Source organism: Galendromus occidentalis, unplaced genomic scaffold (genome assembly GCF_000255335.2).
Source record: "Galendromus occidentalis unplaced genomic scaffold, Mocc_1.1 scf7180000077477, whole genome shotgun sequence".
In the NCBI taxonomy this organism is placed as follows: Eukaryota; Metazoa; Arthropoda; class Arachnida; order Mesostigmata; family Phytoseiidae; genus Galendromus; species Galendromus occidentalis.
In genome coordinates, this window is record NW_003805465.1 from 1,092,839 (window position 1) to 1,113,773 (window position 20,935).

Genomic DNA, 20,935 nt, shown 5'->3' on the forward strand with positions numbered 1-20,935 from the left:
GACGGCGCGGCCGCGAAGCCGCCTGCCGCGCACAGGGACTGCGGGATTCTTCTACGGAGCGGCTGCGGGGTTGCTCTGATCAGAGCAAACGATTGGTGCGCCCGAGCGGAACCGTCTGGGGCTAGACTTCAAGAATCAGAGGAGGCGGTCAGGGCTCAAAGGTGGGCGGATCGGAGCTCGAGTCATCTCCAAATACAAGCGTGGAGCCATCGCCCGAACGCCGGCCGTCGGTCCAACAGTGATGAGCCGCATCGACTTGGGACACGATAGTGTTCCGCCACGCAACATGAGTCTAATTGAATGAGCTTGCCCGATGATTGTTCAGGAACACTAGATCGGCGCCCTGCTGATTGGAGTGCTCTTTGGATTCAATGATCCATCAATCGGGATTCAAGGGAGACTCGGAATCTCAGCCTCGGGGAGGTTCGAGCGAATTTTAGATCGTCCATGTCGGTCCCGTACGACATCCCGCTGCGGTTGCATTCGTAGACTTTCCGGAATATGAATTGCTTGCAGTCCATGCTAGGATGGTGCCTGTCGAGTAGTGCCCTAACAGCATGCCCGTCTATATAAAATCTCTCAAACCATGCCTGTCAGAGCGAACGTGCTCGGTGATCAAAGCATGTCCTCCTGTTGGAGGGAGAGCGGTAATCGTGCGCTTGTTGCTCGTGCCCGAACGCTATTTATTCAGACGATTTCACTTGAGATGAGAGGAAGGTGGATGATCAGGGCTGGATCCCAAGGCGACGTCAGGAGATTGGGTATGATGCCAAGCTCCCATCATCCTCGATGTTCGCCGAGAGATCAGACCGGACCCGAACGCCGTCGAACCCTCCCAGCTTCGAGGTTGTCCTCGAAATCTTCGGGCAAAGATTCTCCATAAGTTTCCTTCAGCGGCATCGCTAGCGACAGTGCTATGACAAACGCCGCAGCACTAAGCAGGTTCTCGTTGATCCATCCCTGTGGGAGGAAGGGGGAAAGGATGATCATCTAGTGGACGAGACGCGTCCTTCTCAGATCATTCAAAATACGAGGGAGGTGAGAGTGTTTTTTCGAGACTCCGCAACTCGCAACCCGAACAAAAATTCAATTAGTAAACACGGTAGCAAGTCCAGAGGATCATCTCGACGAGCTGGAGAGGTCGCTAAGACTCTCTTCGTTCGCTGGAATTCAATTTCTACTTTTTCGGGCATAAGAATTTTACTTGCCTGATTCATCGCGAATGGTGAAATTATAGCCCCGACGCGAGATAGCGTTATTCCCGTCCCAAGAGCTATGCCCCTCACTCGTGTCGGGTAGATCTCGTTGACGTGAACCCCTAGGACAGCGAAACCTACTTGGGCCCCCATCTTCGCAAGGGCAGCTAGCGTGAGGGTGGTCATGAACCCGGCTGCAATAGAAGAATTATCTGAGCAGATCAAAATACTGGGTCGCAGGCTCTGTTCTCTCTCGAGCGACGTGGGGCAGTAGCTCGAAGAGTATATTGGGCGTGGAATCCACGATTTTCACCTTCGGCATAGAGGAACAGAATGAGGCAACAGAAGAACGGTGGAAGGTTCGTTATGAAGTATAATGTTCTTCTCCTGAATTTCGCCACAAGGAGATAGACGAGGAGTGCGACAGGCAGCTCGAAGACGCCAGCCCACAGGAGATTCGCGAATATCCCACCATTGTCCACTCTTAGGATCATTTCCAGCAGGTTGTAGTACGCCAATATGTAGAGAGGGCTGGGAAAGAATCTCCGTCGCTTTTAGGACTTGATCCTTAGCTGAGGATGGTATGTCCAATGGACTCACGTTGACTCCACTGGACTCACGACAACAGGGGACTCCTCGACCAATGTACTCACTATTGGACGCAGAAAGATAGTGTCGTCAGACATCTCATTGGAGCTTTGACCAGATCGACAAGAGACGCCTTTGGCTGTTTAGAAGTTTCCCGGTGCTCTTCAAAACACTCTCTGATGATCTCCTTGGCCTCTTCGTCAGATTTTTGCGTGGACTGCCGGCTCAATATCTCCCTAATCACCATTTCGGCCTCTTCGAAGCGATGAGTTGCGATCAGCCAACGTGGTGATTCATGCACAAACCTGGATCACATACATGATTAACGTCTCGTATTCAACGGAATCAGCAGTACAGGAAGAGCACAGGAGGAGTTCGATTTGTCGAGCTCACCAAACCATGATCAACATGGGAAGCGTCGTCAGGCTGATTGCGATTTGCAGCTGTCGCCAATCCTGTATGAAATAAGGGAAAATCGGGAGAGTCATCATTCCGATAATCCAGCCGAAACAGTCTCCCGCCGCCAATAAGGCTCTGTATCTGAGGCCAGTAGATTCCATCCCTGGAATCAGGATCTCCATATCACCGTGAATATTCTCATATAGACGGGCACCCCAAGCGTCAACTTCAGAGCCCTCTATGATCGCAGCCTCATGGGCTGTTCAAGTCAGTCGAACTCCATCTGTGAGCTCTGTCATTCGGAAAGGTCGAAAGAATCGCTCCTGAAGCTGAATGAGTTGAGGAGCATCCCAATGAATTACCCAAAGTGTACGGTCCGTTCATGTTGCCTCCCAACTCGAGTGCCACAATCACTCGGAGGACAATCCATTCGGTGAAACTTGATGCAAGAGTACAGGCTATCCCGCCACATAGAATGATTAGGTTAGAGAAGAAGATCACTGTTCTTCGGCCGAACCTTGAAGCAGAAAAGGTCTGAATTCATAGTGACTCTCTGAGAGAATGACCTGTTCATCTCATCGAGAGCCAGTCGTGCTTCCGTCACTCTGGACGCAAGGAGATCCGATAGCTGTCATAGAAGATAGATGTAGCTCACCAATCGGAAAAATGAGAAAATATAAGATTGCCCAGCATCGTGCCCGCCATTAGCGCACTCTGAGCCCACACTCGGAGATTCTTTCGGTCACAAACGGCGTCGAACTGAAAGAATGCGGAGCTTCGGTTCCTAAGGTTCGGTATCGTTCGACTCACGCGGCGCTGTCAGTCGAAGCGTGCGAACCATGAGGAGTGAAGGGAATTCCGGAATCGCAGCATTGGGGACCACATTCCCGGAGAATATTTGTGAAAGATAGATATCTGAGAGACATTTCTGAAGGTCGGGATCCCGCATTGAGTTGTCAGTCGTGAGCCTCATCCGATCTTCTCCCGAATGTCACGTGGCATCCTTCGTCACCGATCTACTCACCTCTGAAGTGAACGTTCGTGGAGCATCATAATGCCAAGCGCGGCAGCCGCTCTCACCTTCGGCCGATGGGTAATGGCATTGGTCCGAACCATTATGGAGCCTGATCCCGGACTCGTCGATGCACCAGAACGCCTGCTTCTTAGGAGCCAAGTATTCCAAAGAGAGAATCATGAAAGCCAATGGAATTTCTCTGTAAGAGAGCATCAGCATCGGGAGACTGATGAGTCCTCTTTCTCGGAGAAGGCTGTCCATGTCTCGGAGTGCAGATGGCGAAAAGTGCTCCGGATGAATCCTCGAGCTCCCCCGCTGTGTCAGATGTATCAATCAATGGCAGGCCGCCATGACGTGTGATGACGCGACAGGCTTCCTCACGAGTTCCTCGTCAAAGAATGGTGCATAAAAGCCTGTGGACAACAATCCATGAGCTGAAATTATTCTATAAAGATCGAAACAACCGCTGGTATCGGACTTGGACTTTTAATTCTCATTCACGCCTCCCTCGTCTGAATTTCGCATCTACGGTTCTCTCACATTTTCGCAAAAAGACTAGCATCATATATCACAAATCGAGAGCCAGACGGTTGTGGCCGAAACAATGGGGGTCGGCAGCGGAGAGATTCCGAGGAGTTCTACGGATCCGCAGAGGTGTGTATCCGCGGATGATAGGTTTCGATAAGCGCTCAGCCGGGGGAGGATTCGACGAGTTTTGGGGGCGATTGGGGTTGATCAGCTGCCGTTCGACTAGAGTTTGAGAAGAAGCGCAATCACGGAAAGGATGGGGTTGCAAGTAGGCCTTCCAGATGTCAGCGATCTCCTCGAGATTCGGGTGCTCACCATCTCCTGAGAACATATGCTGAATATTTCCATGTAAACATGTATGTGCACAGAGGAAGACATCTCCGTGAATATTCATCGAAGCCAGCCGGTAGCGGCCGAAGATCTCGGAAGCCTAGCGTACCGGATCCGCGGATGTGGATTTAGGCGCCTACTTGCGATCAAGCTCGAAGTGAGGATTGAGAGCGGTAATTCTCAAGAGAATGCGACTAATAGGTCCTCAGGAGACCGGTTGGGATCAAAGAGCAGTAGGTCATCGCATATTGAGCTTCTCCAAGTGATTTACCGCTTAATGGGAAGTACTCCAGAAAAATTGTGGGGTTTGGGTTGCTATTCTTCCCCACGGTCCCCAAAAAAAGATACTTTCTCCATGAATCCTGCGTCTGGGGACCCAAATCATTAAACGAAAGTCTTGTGGGGGAGCGCGATTCGGAAATTCCACCCCCGGCGTCGTCATCGAGTTACGCCACCGCAGTGTGCGCGAGCACCTACTTTTCGCCGACAAGGAAATTCTGGACCGATGTGAGCACCGATGCGGGTAGTCCCTAATTCTGCATCGCTCCTGACGTAGACTCATCAGCCCCCGGGTCGATGAGCCGGTCGAACAAGCGAGTGCTTATGAGGCGACATCGCAGAGCAGGGGAGTAGGATTATGGATTAGGTTCCTTGACCGACCGTTCCGCACAAGCTGCGCATCTCGTTGGCGATAATCTAGATAAAGTCGCGCGTATTCGCAGGCATAGCATCCGCGTTCAAGCTCTTCGGCTGTCTCTTGGGACTTCCGCCGGGGTCGGCTTCCGCCAGCTGATAGGAATCTCCCGGCTCATACCACAGACAGCGAAAAAGCGAAATTGCTCTACGACGAACCATCCCATGCTTGAGCTCAGGGCTTGGCGACTCTGATTAGCTTAGAGCCGCCGTCCTTCCGGCTTTTCCTTGCCCTCCTCAAACCCTAGAATTCCCGACGCTTCCATTCCCGAACGCGCGGTAGATGGATGTTCCAGCCCAATAGCACCGATCCACCTTCGATCGCTACGGTCGAGAAATGGCTCGACGCCCTCCAATGCTTCAGTCTCAAGCCTTGGCTCCACGATTTGCCTCGAAGTTTCAAGCAGACTCTGCTCACACCCTCGGACCGTGTGGACGGGCGCCGCACCGCCTACGTCTGGGATGGAAGAATAAATGAATGAGTGAATGTCAAGAAAAAAAAGACGAACCACGGAGGAGATTCTTCCGCGCAGAGCTTGTGTCGGCGTCAATCAGCCTCCCAGGTCGTGGCACAAACTGGTCGAAAACTGACTTCAAGGCTCGACTCCTCTCTCTTCGTGCTAAGTAGGTACTCTGAATTTTTGTCAGTCGCCGATCGCCGTATTCAGTATGTTGATTGTTTCGCTGCCTGTTCGCTGGTCGAGAACATCCACAGCACCTGAATCAACACTTGTTTCCCTCGGAACTTTTGCCGCCGGTTCCCCGCGGTGTCAACGTGGTAGGTCATTTCCTTCAGTTTATTCATGATCCACACGCCGCAAGGAAGGTTCGCGCTCGAACAGCTGTGGTGAAACCATAGATCATGGTGAAAAAGCTTTACATGAGCTGAGAAATAACGATGACTAGAGAAACACTTGAATCTTGCGAGAGCACCCGTCTGACTGACCAGCTTAGAACGAATGTCTCGACCTCCCTGTGGTAATTGAGCATCGTCTGAAAGAATTTTGATGTTCGTTCGGGGTAGGGAAGCGCCGAAAATCAGTTCGGTGACAGACTGACATCGCGATTTTTCCCTGTAGGAGTTAGCTCGGGCAAATTTCCGGATGACCAATGTCACCCATCGACCCGACTTCAGCTGACGATGATGAAGACCGGAGTTCCAGTGCAATCGACTTCATTCGTTCTCTCCATAAATTCTGGATGGAATTAGGGTACCAAGTTGAGCATGCGGTAGGGCTCGACTTTCGTCGCGGAGCGTTTCCCCATAGAAAGACTATGGGAGCCTTAAAATGCCGCGACGAGAGTCGAGCCATGAGCCATGAGTTATCGATGGGCGGAAAATGATGAGCACTTTTGCGTAGTGAAATGGATATACATCGGTATATAATGATCCAGGCGCTGCGTACCGGACTTGACGCCTTAATGATTAAGGCTTAATCGACCGGATGGTGAGCGGGATATCAATCCACAGAGCGTGGAGACGTAAGGAGTGAAACGCACAGAATGCGTACTCCAGTTTCCTGCAGATTGAAGCCGGCACGACGACGAGCTGACGTCTCCATCGTTCATTCTTGACTTCAACGGATATCATGAGAGCGATTCCGGAACTCATCACAGAACAGTGATACAGTCGAACCCATGTGGTGGGAAACCATCGGGAGTAATGGAGGTCTCATTCATATGATCTTCCCCCGTACATGTCTTGCCCCGAATCGGTCCAAGGCGCGAAACACTAACAGGTCGAACATATTCGCCGGTAAACCAAGGAAGGCTAACCGTGATCAGAACCACCGTCGACCCTCTACAATCGTCGTTGTCCTCCTCTGTCTTCTCCGTCCCATACTTCCATGCATGCCACTGTGGCATTTCCGTCGTGCGACCGGGAACCGGGAGCGACCAGAATCTGCCAGTGACCTGGTCCTCAACATCGGTTGGCCCAATTGAGCTCGGCAATGTTCCAGGACCGAGCGGTCTCGACATTTTCTACACATATAGTCTCCTCCACACTCCGTCCTCATCACGTAGGAGTTCAGACGTCTGTACAGACGAGGTCGTCAGACTCTTCGGGGAGTATATACAGCATGAGTCTGACTGGCTTTGATACACAGGTAGTACTTTGTGAGCGCTTTCAATGGCGAGTGGCGACTAGGGGTCGGTTGGATTCTATTCGTGGATGATGATCGATTCTTTTTCCTCTCTATAGCCGAATTAGAGTCTTTGAAACATTTCACTGAATGAGATCCATGCCATTTCAGACATGAGCTCCTCCTGCACTTCTCGAAATGATCCGAAACCTTCAATCGTTGCCCGGGCCTCTCCGCTTCCAAGACTTACATCAGGCCGAATCGACGTCATTGTGATGGGCTGTTCGTATTCAGACGGGAGTGGAGAGCACAAAGACCACCATACGCGTTCGGAGGTCAGATTGCGTCTCGAGCGACGGTCATGACCATGACAGGCAATCGAAAAAGTCCGGAGACTTGCAGAGAATCGAATCGGCTATTGGCCTTAACACATCATTCCACCCCTGCGTGTGGAGCCTAAGGGATCACAGAGCTCTCACGGGATCTTCATCCTGCTCACTGGCACAGATTAGCGAACACCGAGCGACTCATCAGGGAACGGACTCACGTTCGAACATCGGAACCGCCTAACCTCACGTAACCCGCTCTGCTTGTCTCAGGCGTCGCATTTGAGACAAGTCATGAGTTATGCTTGATTTGTACATTGGAATATGCCTGTCGCAGAGTGCGCATCTTCTCATCAAGAGGCTTCCACCAGGAACGTAGACAAAGCGAACTGGGGGCGGGGATAACGCCGGGGATGGAAACTATTCGTGAAAACAGCGCGTCCTAGTAGCCTGCCTTCTCATAATTCCTCAAGGGAAGACTCCGTGTTCAAAGAGGCAATGGCAGACAGTTTTTCAATTATTTCAAGGAGGCTCTGAAGCTGCGGGGCTCTGGAATCCCCAGATAGCTTTGAGGAGAATGCGGTATCTGAGCTCCGAATGGGTGAAGTTTGGAAGAACACTTGGCAGAAATCGATCCGATCTTAAATCTCGATCTCGGTATTCCAACGCTACGGAGCTCCATGTATTATTATTGAACGTTCGTGGCTTCTCCGAACGGCTCGGATCGTCCACGGCAGAGGTTCGCTCTGTCGCGGGCGACGCACGTGCAAGCTCGGCAATCGTACGTGAGAGGGTCCATAGTCCTTATCGATGGGCGAGAAGTTAATGTGTCTGAACTTTTTGCGATCAAATCTCCTGCTCTGACAACGAGTTGATTTCTCCCTGGACTGTGTAGCGGCGAATCCTCCCCTCCGAAGATTGAAGTGCCCTACTCCCCTTCGAGACAGGCTGCTTGGGATTGGGATGGGGGATTGATAGAATCTGCTGTAGCCGCTCATTCTGAGTCGTCCGGCTCGTCCACAGTGGGCGAATTATGTCTTGCGAAGCGCTTCGGAGACGCCGATTCTTGTTCTACTCATCTCACTTGGAGGAGAAGAGATTCGAAAGCTTCCCAATGCTAGATCAGACCTGTCCAGCTCTCCTAAGAGCATGAGAAGGCTCATATGAGCCTTAATGTGCGCGAGGAACCGCCTCAATCTATCGGCTGAAATGCGTTCAGTTGCTCTGCCTTCGAGGATCTGGTGGCAATATTCAAATCCCCCATAGTGAGGGAGAGTACAGAGCCGAAGCCCAAGACTTCGTGTGACTTGCGGCGCGAACTTCGATTGAAGAGCTCATAGAGAGAGCGGACGCTGAGGAACCGATAATGAGGAAGCTAATCTACGGGGACACCTTCAAGGAAGGGCTTTGTCGGGACACACCGCAATTCGGGATACGCATTCGTCAGGGAAATTCGCACGGCGATCCGAAGTCGCCTGCCATCGCACGTCTTCCGCGCGAGGAGGGTGTCTTGGTTGACACACAATGGGTTGGAGCTTATTTCCGCGCTCAGGTTAGCCTTCGCATCGGCTCCAGAATATTGGATATTATTGTCTTTGAAGCAACTTAATCCTTCGAGGCTGATTTTGAAAGAACTTAGAGGTCCAGAGCACGGCTTTCCATGAGCAACATAGTCCTTAGAAATCTTCCGGAGGTATTCGGTCTACCTCCCATTCGGTCTACCGCCCTCAGGTGACCAAGGGTGACATCCCGTTCCTTCTTCAGTAATCCTGGAATTCGTTCCGAGCTCCGAAAAAGTTGCTCTGATTTACCTCTGTCATCTTGGGAGAAACAAGCCATGATTTGATTTGCCACAAAGCGTAATCCCCAGGGTTCGTGTCCACTGTAGAACCATAAGACCCCGAACTTGTTTTGCTATACGTCATGTTTGCCTGTCGGTGTCGGATGGAACGCAGACTTTGCTTTGATCCAGCGGAGAAGTTCAATCTCACCGATGCTACTATCGTCCGACCACGTAAAATTTTGAGAAACCAATCAATGACCCGGACTGCTCACCGCGACTTCATGAGTGTGATGCGGAGTTCAAAACCCATGTTTACTCAAGAATCTTTCTTGGTCAAAACTTCTTTTTTCGTGGGGGCGTACGACAGGCAGCTTCACTATTCTCTCCCAGTACTCTCCTCCGCAGAGAGAATGACAACTATGCGCACTCTCGTCCGATGAGGGGGTTGCACCGAGCGGTTATGATGGAAAACATATCTCTCGAATACACAGTCTCTCCCCCGTTTTCTCCTCGCGTAAGTGAGCGTTGACCCGAGCTCCTATGATGGCTGTCGACACGCTCAAATAAGTGAGCTCGACCCGGTAAATCTCCGAGGGAGCTTCGAGCCCAAAAATAATCATCCAAAATATAATGCATATCTGCATTAATCGATCAAAGTCGTTTTGGAGGGAAAAGTGTCTCTCGATCCGACTTTCTTCCCACTCCATTCGCAGACCCGTTCCGTCGACGATTGCGAAACTCGAGCGGCTTCGACAGCGACAACTTTCCGGCCCTGCTCAAAATCCCACCGCGTTTGTAGACAATGCAGCCGAGCAAGAGGCTGCTGGTGTCTTGTTTGCAATTCCTTTTAGCCGCGCATGGAGGTAAACTTGATCGGCGCGCATCTCACTCAGTCCCCTACTGTTTCTCCCGAGTGTGTGTGGGCCGCCTGGAGCTCGCGAGAGATCGGTCCGTAGCAAACTTCACTCTTCGACCTTAGGAGCACCGGGCTCGGTGTCACCATCAGCGCTGGCTGCGCCCACTGCGGCAGCTCTGAGAGGGAGTATCACCACCACCGAATCGGGAACAGATGAGCGATACCGCATCATGGAACGACGGACATTCGACGAAATGGTCATAATTGGAACGTGCTCTTCCGTTTTTGGGAGGGAAAAGCAGATCTCTGCTCTCCCTTAATTTGAGATTGAATTCCCTCTCTGGCTTAATGACGCTTGTTACAGATCCTTGTCTGGAATCGCGAAAGAGCGGTATGCCCACTCAGTCAGCGCCGGGATGAGTTCCGCGCCAATTTGACACCAGGTCTTCCTGACTTCGACGTAGCCTCCTAGATTTAGAACAATCTCCCCTGACAATGCGACCTCGCTGCGAGCTCAAGCCCTTCGTTCCTCCAAAGCGTTGAGCAATCCATGAAATGCTGTTTTACGGCTCCGATTGCGGTACAAAATATGACTCCCCTCGGTTCTGAAAGAGATTCAGCGCACTGCGGAACATGTGTTTCATGCGTGTTCTCGCTACGCGTACTTTTGACTGTAGGAGGCAACGCTCGAAAGGAATCGACATGGCTCGACAAAAACTCACTTCCCGCAACGACGACTCCGGTGAAGGTAAGTGGGTGCTCGTGTACCGCTCAGCGGGGGCTGAGCGGGACTACCGACGCTGGAGTCCATGATCAAGAGGACGAAGGAGAAACACTGCATATCGAGACATGACACAGGTTCGGAAGTTCGAAGCTGGCCAGAGGACGAGGTTGAATCACAAATTAAAGCTACACAAGCCTTGGAAGGAGCGTTAGCAAGAAACGCCAGCGGCAACGGAGCCCTGGGAAAAATGAAGGAGCAGCGTAACGTTGGCGTGACGTAATATTTGCGTCTTATCACTTCTCGGAATGATGTTCTTACGTATAGAACGAGGGCGATCATGGATATAGCGGGAAGCGCTGTTTCCCTGAGCTGTCTATTTCGGGAGCGGCTTCGACATTGTAGAACTGATTTGTATCTGAAAGCCTGAGCCTTAATAACGTTGACCCTTCTGATCCTGGCCTCGCACGCGCTGTGTAGGCGAGGACTGCGCTTTGATCCCTGCGTCTTCCAACAGTTGTCGAATCGACATCCGTCAGGCGTGTGAAAAGAGACTGCGAGCATATTACCATTGGGGAGGCTTACTTTCCATGCTTTTAAACCTTGAGTGGGTGATCCTTTCTCACGACTCCCAGCTAAAAATGAGCGCTTGGGCAAGCATTGGCGATATCCGGAGGAGGCTGAACTTCCCCAACTCCGAACGGACCGATCGACGGGAGCGCGCCGACTCGCCATCATTCACCCTTAAGGTCAACAGCGTGGAATGCATTTGAGAATTTCTTCGAAAAATCGTCCCTCCACAAGCACGACATGGACGGGTGAGGGGAGGGAAAGAATGTGTGCTCGCCGCACGACCTGCCGGGCGGCCGAGCAGCTGCCACGCTCGGCGTGGACCCGCCGAGAAAAATTCTAATGATGTAATTCATTATTGTAACACTTAATCTGGTTATTAGACGACCAACACGTATAATTAAACGCGAGGCCCCGCCGTGGTTCCTGTTGTAGGCAGGCGTTCATAATTGTTACCAGTGGACAAGTGAGTGAGAATATGCTCGTTGCTTCCTCACCCTTTTGACTCCATTGAAGAGATCGTGTCGAGAACTGTCGCTGGGAGCGAGCGGAAGTGCGTCAGAGCCGAATTCAAAATTTGATCAAGGAGTGTTGGTGTTGACGTTGACAGCCTCGCAAATCATTTCGAATCATGCCGTTCGCCATTCACGGAAGAGCCCAGCGAAGTTCTCCGGTGCGAGTTTTCGTACACGGCTCGGAGGTGGGCTGATAAAGGGAAACGCACCCGTGTTCAGAGCAATCAGTCCTCCTTTTCCGTTGCAATGGCTGTCATCCGGAGCTCGGCGAGCTTCAGCTTTCGGATAGATCGCACTGAAATTTCATTTGCTCGCTCAGCAATCTCCCTGGTTTTCCTCCATCTGAGAAGCTTCTCCCGCTCTTTCTCGGAAGTGAAGTGCCTCGCGAGGTGAGATTAGGAGGTGGCGGTCCGATTGCATCTTCTGGCGTGCTGTACGTACTCTTTCCAAGAGCTCGGGACACGCGTCTCATCCTACGGAGGGAAGAAATTAAATGCGTCTAATGAAGGGCAAATCATGAAAGGGAAATGCGCCAGAAATGGAGACACATATAAAATGGGAGCTATGGGCATACACGTAAATCATCATGGATTTCTAGTAGGATCTCAGGATAATTTCCCGAATGGCAATCCGGAAAATGAGTTCAGTGTTCATCTCGTAACCCCCGTTGTCGTCCCGTGGGTAGAATGCCGCGACTTTTTTCTAAGGAATCGAGGAGCAAACATCGATCTCAATGGACTTATGCAAGTTTCGCCCGCCTCGATTGACTAAGCCATCTCCCCAGCCCATCGCAAAGAAAGCACTTGCAGCAGTGAATTGGGAGAGGGGAGGCGTGGGGGAAGGAATTGAACGTAGAGCGAGCCGATCGATGCAGGGCGGTATATTCCGGGATCAGAAGGAATCTGACGGAAATAATGCAAGACTCTGTATTTGCAATCAACCATCCCTTCTCTCGGATTTCCGAAGTACTCAGATAGAAGAAAACGCTAGTTTCAGTTCAATCGGGACCTTCAGCTCCTCAACCAAAAAGAGACCAAGTCTGCAATCAGTTGGCTTGAATATTTGCAACAATCTTTATTATTCAGTCTCAATTCGCTCATCTTCTCTTTTTGTAGTTGGTATGTTTCGTCATATTCAATCTATCCTGTTGCTTTCATCGACACCTTCATCATCTCTTAACACAATTATTATGCTTGTCATTACAATAATTATATCGACATTGAACATCATCATCATGATAATATGTTGAAGTTGCAATGATAAGCGTGATTCGATCATCTTATTATGGGAGACATCAATATGTAGTGGATACCATCTTAGTTTTCACCTGCTCTCCAACATTTCAATCCTCCTGTCAGCTCCTTCGGAATGCAACATCGACGAAGTCATTCTGCATATATCCTATTCGCTCTGGGATCCTGTTTCAGATGAATCTGACATCTTCTGGAAGCTCCCTCAAGATTCGTCATAATGCGTTCTTTGGTCTATTTTAATGCATGTGTGTCAGTATCTCCTTTTTCTGCCCCAGATACGAGCAGAAGCTTACAACGATCTTCGGCTCATCAATCATTCTTTATCTATATATCATCTTCCAATACTATGACCGGAAGAATCGCGCTCGCAATAGACTATCAATGGGGCTCCTTACTTTCGTGCCGAGAACGAGAAACTTCACTCAGTTTTGGAGTGGAGCATACCGTCGACTTCGCGACCGAAAATTGAGGTTGTTTGTTGTGTTTCTTTTCCTCCCCTGAAGTTCCCGCCTCTAGGGAAAGAGCAGAAGAATGCTCTGATGTTCTCAATTCCTCGAGCGAGAAGATTCCCTAGGAGCGATTGATTGTATCTACAGATTCTCTGTGGCTGCTCTCATCGATGCCTTTCGTGCGAACCGCACGCAGCGTGAGAGCTCACCCGTTCCCTTCGACGTCCTTATGGACTCACTGCGACGAGACGATTCAGCTCCTCGATTTTTCAAATAATTTGAGATCGTGGTTCCGCTCGAGACGAACGGAAGTATATGTTTATGTATTCCTCATCGGTCAGTAGAGTAGTAGTCAGCGACTCGGTTCTTTTCGAATTTTCGGGTAGGCAGAATACCCTTCCGAAACTTCTCGTTCCGAAATGACTTGACTCGTGACGGTCAATGCTGATTTGCTTCCAGATGTGAATGTCAGTCTTATTTGGTAGTTGCCCCCATTATTGAGGGACTTCCATGAGCGGGACCATGTACCTTGAACGCCGACAACCACCAGGCGTTGAGCATGGCATTTCGTCGGACTAATGGTGCTTCGGTGCTCGGTACTCCGAAGTTCCAATAAATTGGATAATCGAGATAGGGAGAGAAAAACTGGAGGGTGCGTTTGAATTTCTCATCTTACTAATTCATCGACTCTCAGTTGTGTCACTCGACCACGCTCCCAACGGATCGGGATGCTCCGATTCGGAGCTCATCAAGCTTGTGTCATCCGCCGTCAGCCGAGCTCACGCACAAAGTGTGCTTGGCAACCCTGATTGTGCCACAGATAAAATCGTTGTCGACAAAGTTCTCGGGACATTCTCCCGGAAATCGATGTGGTCATGCGGGACGGCTGGAACCGGTCATGTACGCTGTCTACGTTCACAACGGAGCGTTCGTGTGTAGTATGCATGGACTCGTGGGGCGGGAGTTCCTCTAGATAAGATCGGCTCGAACACTTTCGTGTTGGAAACTAGTGCTCGTTTTCATTACAATATAGATGTGTATATATATCTCTGAGTCAGCAAGCATGTGCATCCACTCGCTCACTGCTAATTGCACGGGTTTTTTCGATAGTTTTCTTGCGGAATCCGCTCTCAGCCTCCGGACTCTACAGGCTTTGCAACGACGGCCCTTAGCTCCTCTAGACAAAACGCCGATTGATCCATCAATCATATATGGTCTGCGACGTCGCCTAATTCTAGCTTGGACGATGTCTCTGCTCGGTATTCATTGTCGTGGAGACACTCGGCCCTCTCCTTCCTACGGAAGCACTGCTCTAACGTAAGAGTAAAACTATATCTGTACCTGCGTCTACAGTCCGCCGGTCTCTTAACGTTCCAAGGGATCCGCGCGTCTGCACAATATCTTCGAAACAGACATCGACATTGTTCCAAAGAGTTTTTCTTTTTTTTCTGTCACTCTACACTCCGGAGATGCTCTATTGAACTCCTTACGATCCTGTCTACTACGAAACTTCTTCCTACACGAGTCGCAGTCCGACATGAGCTACAACGTTCATTTGGGCTGGACAATTCCTCTGCCTGCACGGGAACGTGAGTCCCATTACAACTTGAGGGATTGGAAGGTCGCTCATTCGCAGAGGGTCTCCTTCATTGGAGGCTCGAGCCAGTCCACCGATGGGAACCCCCCGATGAAGTTTTTTCGCTTGTTGATATATCGGCCAGATCAGCCTCCAGATACTAGTTTGTACAACACTGCTTTGTCTTTATGAGTGAGTTTGTGGCTCTGTCAGATTGACGAGAGATTATATGTGGAATCTAGAGCTTCTGACTGGATTGCGATTGGCTTTTCGGATTTCTCGTGGTGCCGTGTTTCGTGGAGAAGCGACCCATAGTCTTCCGAAATCAACGTTTATGTATGTTGCGAATGGGGATGCGTAGGCGACCGAAATGAGAGCGGAGAGAAACTGAATGGTCGAGCTTTGAAATGGAGTGGAAGATACAGTGTATTTCAATGGGAGCAGAAATTATACCGCGACATCGCGAATGCTGCCCGGGATGTCTGGGATGCTCGCCGTCGCTTGAAAAAATATATATCTCTGTTCAGAAGCGACCATTGGGTAAAGGCTTTTGGCTATGACAGTCTTTACTTCTTGTCTCAGCTGATCCGGTGGAGTAATTCTTTAATTTTCGAGTCTGAGAACAGGGAATTCCCTCGAACTCAGAGAGCATCATATTCCCTGATGGAACGACACAGAGGGGCATTCACTCGCCTTACAGGCCTCAGAATGGATCCCAATCTGGCTCAGCAGACCTGTATCTATGTCTCTCGGGTGGAGATTTCGGGGAGACTGATGATATGCTGGATTCGTTTTTCCTTTCGCTTGTCGACGGTATATCTCGGTTACTTGTCGTTCAGACGGGGACCTCAGACCCTTGTATGAGTCTCCCGGCACCGAACTGAAGGCTTCCGGTTTGGGATTCCCCTCCTAGAGTTGGCTAGTTCAAATTAGGTCATACATGTGATCGTGTAGTCCTGCTACTACTGATTATGTTTAACCGTTGCACGAGAGAAAAGAAAATCCGCATCGCCTGATTGCCGGGACGAAGCTCGTCCGTCCGTCCGCTCGCTCACCTGCCCACTGACTCGAGAGTCGATGGCGAGTTGACGGGAGCGCGGAAACGACGGTGGCGGTCGTGGTGTTGAGGGTCGTGGGGGAATTCATTCGCTCTCATATGGTACATTTACATTGCCTCTCCGTTCTGTTCCTGTGTTGCTTCTATTTCTGGCGCGTCGCTACTTTCATCTACAACGCACCTCTGTCACTATTCCTACGACTAAGACGACGCCTTCCACTGACTGAGTCGCGCGTAGGCCCCCACCGACCACCGACAACACGAGCCAGCGTGTCGCAGCCTCGCGCGGGCGAGCGAGCGAGCGGACGTCCGCCCTCCGTCCACCCCCACAGGAAAGGACCCCATCCGACGCACGCTGTTCGGATCAGTCCCTTTTCGACTCTCTCTCCTGGCGCTCGTAGAAGTCTGAATCGTCGTCGGCGTCGCTATTCGTCCGACCGTCGTCTCGAACAAGGTACTTCATGCATCAAACACCTATACGCTACGTTCGCTTCGATTTATGTACAGTCGACCCTGAAGAACCATGGATGAGGTTGTGGAGCACCCCATGAAAGGTAGAGAAACTTCTCTGTAGGATTGTTGTAATCTGTGCTGCCATTTAGCTAATGGGGAAACGTTACCACTCGAGTTGATTTGGACCTACAACGGCTTCGTCAGACAGACCATCACACTGAGAGAGCGGCGTATTCGTCATACTGCCACAGACGTCTTCGACGGGCAAAATGTCTTTTCGGCTTGCTGTGAATCCAAGTAAATCGGGACTGGGTCCATTTAGTGGTTGGAGAGTGTTGACGGGGGGCAGACTAATCATTTGACTCGCTTCTGGCACCGGGTCCTGGGCGCGGCACATTCCCACGACGTTCAATCCATTGTACCCGGAACTGTCGATGGAAGTTTCGGCTTCGCAGAACTGATACGGCCGTTCATCGCCGCGAATGTCACAAATGACGTTCGTTAATGCCATGATGTAGTTTTTCGCTAATGTTAGGGTCTCGATTTTGGACAGTTTGCGTTCCATAGCCACATGAGGAATAACCTCTCTCAACGCCTGATCGAGGAAGAAGAGGGGAATTAGGATCCGAACTCGTTCGTATAAGCCGGGAGAAACGTCCGACGCTTGAGAAGAAAATCCACGTCAGCCACATACCTGGAAGGCGTCATTGAGACTGTGCATCCGCATCCTTTCCCTTTCGTTCGACTCGAGCCTCCGTAGATTCCTCTCGCGGGCACTAAGCGTAGTCCTTCTTCTCCGCAAGCTGTTTTGAGAGGCGGGGTTCTGGTTGGCGTTGGCCACCGGACGCTTTCCGGTCCCGCACCTCGAATTGTATTGGCTGCCGCTCTGCTGACTCGAGCTCGAGTCGCCATCTTCGCCTTCTTCAATCGAAAAGCAGAAAAAGTTTTGCTTTTAACGGAGTTCCCAGACCCTGTCATCAGGGCTCGAATTTCGCCGGAGCTCGCGATCCCTCAGAGGAGGATCACAAGCATCGAGAGGAGGATGAATCGATACGTGGATGAGGAATGCCGGAGGAAAAATAATTTCTGCCCCGAACGTGAGGTATGTCTGACTAAACGGGACGACCTATGCCGCAGTCGAGTGGATCGATGCAATATGTCGTGTGCTATTTGTTTGCATATTGCTCTTTGGCTAAGTACGAAGGAGGGACGAAAGCCGCCTCGTTGTCGATGCAGCAGTCGCCTTTCTCGCATTTCGAGCCGTCGCAGCTGCGGGGGCCGCACCGCCGACGTCATCATCGATGTGACTTTCTTTGTCTTCTCGTACTGTTTTCGCAAGTCATTCCCATCTTCTTCCGATTGCTGGCTCTTAGACAGTCGCCGGAATTTCATCGACAGGCAGAGATTTCCTTTGGAGGGGACGGGGGAAGGGCACGACAAATGGGGGGAGGGACCGGAGGCTGCATGAGAAAGCGCATCCGGGATCAACTTACCTGAAAGAAGTTGTCTTTTGGCCGGGGGATTCTCGGCTTCTGAAGACCCTGCTTCGGAGCAAGCCGATGTGTCTTTCATTTTGTCCGGCGGTCCGTGATGTTCTTCTAGTTGTGCCAGAATCTGTGACAACGACGGTTGTTCGGCCTCGTTGGGCCAATCGGCGTTCAACGGGTCTTCTGACTGCATTTCATCAGATCGCGACCGCACCATCTCTGTAATCAAACAAGGAATGATGATCAATACACCGAGTCTCGGCCGCGGTCTCTTACCCCGCCTATCGTACGCTTAGTCCACGGTGTTGAGACACTGCGAAAAGCCAGAAAACATTTCTGTGTTTTCGAGTCAGACCGGGCTCACACAGTTAAGAGACCCGCGGCTGAAACTCGTCAAGGATCCTCTCTGAGCCATTTGGCGATTGCGACCTCACTCAGTCAACGTGCTGTTGCTGTCCGGCTCGGGGTTCACGGGGCTCCTTATCTACGGCTCAGAGGCTCACTGTAATTGGGGTTCCTTGACGGATCTTGTGGTGCACGTCGAGTGCCGCGAAGTCGAGTGGTAATCATCATGATAATCGCCGGCGGGGTCATGAACATCGCGTCATCGATACCGGTGGTCGTCAACAATCGACCATCAGCAACGAGAGCCGTTGTCGGCCGATGCCCACCTCCGCAACGAGTCGAACAGATCAGATACGCCGGGGAAGGGGTTGTTCCAGTCGGGAATAATCCACCGATGACCCAGTCAGTGTTCAGCTTAGGAGCAGTCGTCAAGTGGGGTCGAACGAGCACGCATGAAGCGCGACTGATCTTCGGAGATTTGTTTCGGTATGTGTCAGCATCGAGCTCCTTTTCCGAGTAGCGCTCCAAGTTATTTGGACATCTAACTGTCTCTCCAATCGGAAGTTAACATAGGACATAGTCAGGCAAGCCGAACGACCGTCGGTCGCTCCTCGCGTCGGGGGATCGCGGGCTGCTCGTAAACCTACTGGCCCGGAACTTTCTTGATAGCAGAGATATCTGACTTACTTGCCGTCCGGCCGGCCTGCCACCCAGCGAGCTAACTGACTAACTGGTTTGCTTGCTTGCTGCCCCGCTCGCTTGTTCGGATCCGAGATCAGCTCGGCTCAGTCAACGCAGATCAACGTTCGACAGATCCACTGACTGGAAGGGGGAGGGGGAAGGGATAAAGGAAAGAAGACGGGAAAATCGTCGGTGGGACTTCCTACTCGTGCATCGATCGAGGTAAACGGAACTCTCTGCATGAAATCACCAAGAGTCCGATGAGCTGATTCGACTCGGCGCACACTCGAGCGTATGTCGACCCTGCCTCCACCGGGGCAGTCGTCTCGGGCAACCGGACGGTCTGTATATTTATTCGGAAAGACGTACGGTCCCGGGGAAACACCCGGTAAGTGAGTCAGCTGCCGTCGTCTCGTGTTACGACGCTTATAAATGCGCTTCAATAAATCACATCTCATCGATATAATCATCATATCCATAATGACCGCAAGCCGCGTAAATATTTGGGACCCGAAGCTAGCATGCTCGCTCGATTATCCGGTGCTCGGGGGCCGTGATAGTTCGCCGAAACGCACATGGCGTGATTCTGTTCTCCGTGATTCTGCTCCCCGCTTTTCCCTCTTTGCCTCCTCGAGGCTTCTAATAAAATTGAGTGCAAACAGTCTACGCGTCTACGGTGTTTCGTGTGGGTGGACAGTGAGTTTTCCACTCGGCGTAGACCTGCGACACTGTTGCGAATATTGTCGCATGACTACGGAGACCGCGCGAACGTACAACGTTGGTCGCTCTCTTTACTCAGCGTGGCTGCTCCTTCTGCGTGAGTGAAATTCGTTCGAGCCAATGACTGAAATGAAGTTCCACTCGCTACGAGGAGTAAAAAGCCGGCGGAGCGAAAATGGCAGGCGACGGGGTACGGACAGTGCGGACGAGACACTGTCAGGGAAGGAAAATATCGTGTTCCGCACACACAGAACCTTCGTCTTGTTCCAGTCTGGGGGAAAGCCGCGACAGCGACGAGGACAGTGGACGAGTTCTTGCGAGGGACGGCTGCTGAAAATCTCCACTTTCCTTAACTGAGTTAGCTCAAAAACGGCCGTCCGGATTACTCGAACTCTGGAGAGGAGGAACTCCTATGGCTATGAACGAAACATGATGAGAGGTGAACTGGACCACTTCTACGACACATCAAACAAAGGGACCGAGGGTCAAGCTTCGCCGAAAAAAGAAACACTCTTCGGAAACCCACATTTTGCCGAGACTATAGCGGGTCCGTTGGTTCTTCGGGAACCTGTACGCGGAAAACCAACGAATGTATATGCATTTTGTTTTCGTCTCCAGGAACCGATCGTCAGGAGGGTTGGTGGACGTTCCTCGGCGAGACATTGCGAGATTCGCAGTACTTCTGGATTTGTGGCGAACATCGGTGGGTCGAGATGGGAGCAAATGAATATCGAAGTTCGATACGCTACACCGGAGACGAGTATCCGCTTGTGTGAGTGTTAGTTCACTTTGAGGAGCATGTTCTGTGTCTGCGGGAGTTTCTTTCTCAGTCATTAATCGCATCAGATCGACCGCCTAAGCCAATTTTCATTCATTAGACTGCCTGACATCGTTCCGAGTTCCGAGTCATTCCTCGGCGGCTATCTTTGGTGCGCCGGAATCGCGCGATGTGCTCAGAATCTGAGCGAGGATCTCTGCGGTATGTCGGGAGGTCACATCCAACATCGTTGTGCGAGGGATTTCTGGTCGGAACGGAGCGTGGCCGATAGGGCTTCAGCGTACGAACGTTCAAACCTGAGCTGTCACTTGTCCGCCAGAGGATCTTGAGAGGAGCCGCACCGTGATCTCTACGGATGCGATCTGCTTCGAGGGGGGCATATGACGCTCGATAAGAGTATTGACGCAAGCCCGAGCTGATTCGCTGGCGCCATGGATCTTCTCTCGAACACCCTATTGCAGTGGAATGGATGCAGCCGGCTGGGACCCATTAAAGGCCGACCGCGAAGTCTATCAACACGAGGCTCCACGGT

General features: G+C 51.3%; 2 protein-coding genes across 2 annotated transcripts; both read right to left on the reverse strand.

The window, feature by feature from the left end:
• Nucleotides 1-804: 804 nt before the first annotated feature.
• LOC100904048 (solute carrier family 22 member 5-like) lies at nt 805-3,459 on the reverse strand. Its single transcript, XM_003745117.1, has 8 exons — nt 3,208-3,459; nt 2,839-2,942; nt 2,546-2,700; nt 2,178-2,346; nt 1,850-2,089; nt 1,510-1,727; nt 1,209-1,390; nt 805-960 (listed from the first exon to the last, which is right to left on the reverse strand). The coding sequence occupies exons 1-8, from the start codon at nt 3,457-3,459 to the stop codon at nt 805-807; spliced, it is 1,476 nt and encodes a 491-aa protein (XP_003745165.1).
• Nucleotides 3,460-16,555: 13,096 nt separating this feature from the next.
• Nucleotides 16,556-18,096, reverse strand: LOC114828312 (neurogenic differentiation factor 1-like). The gene is made up of 3 exons (XM_029111944.1): nt 17,886-18,096; nt 17,087-17,313; nt 16,556-16,987 (listed from the first exon to the last, which is right to left on the reverse strand). Exons 1-3 carry the CDS (start codon nt 18,094-18,096, stop codon nt 16,556-16,558), a joined length of 870 nt encoding a protein of 289 aa, XP_028967777.1.
• Nucleotides 18,097-20,935: the final 2,839 nt, after the last annotated feature.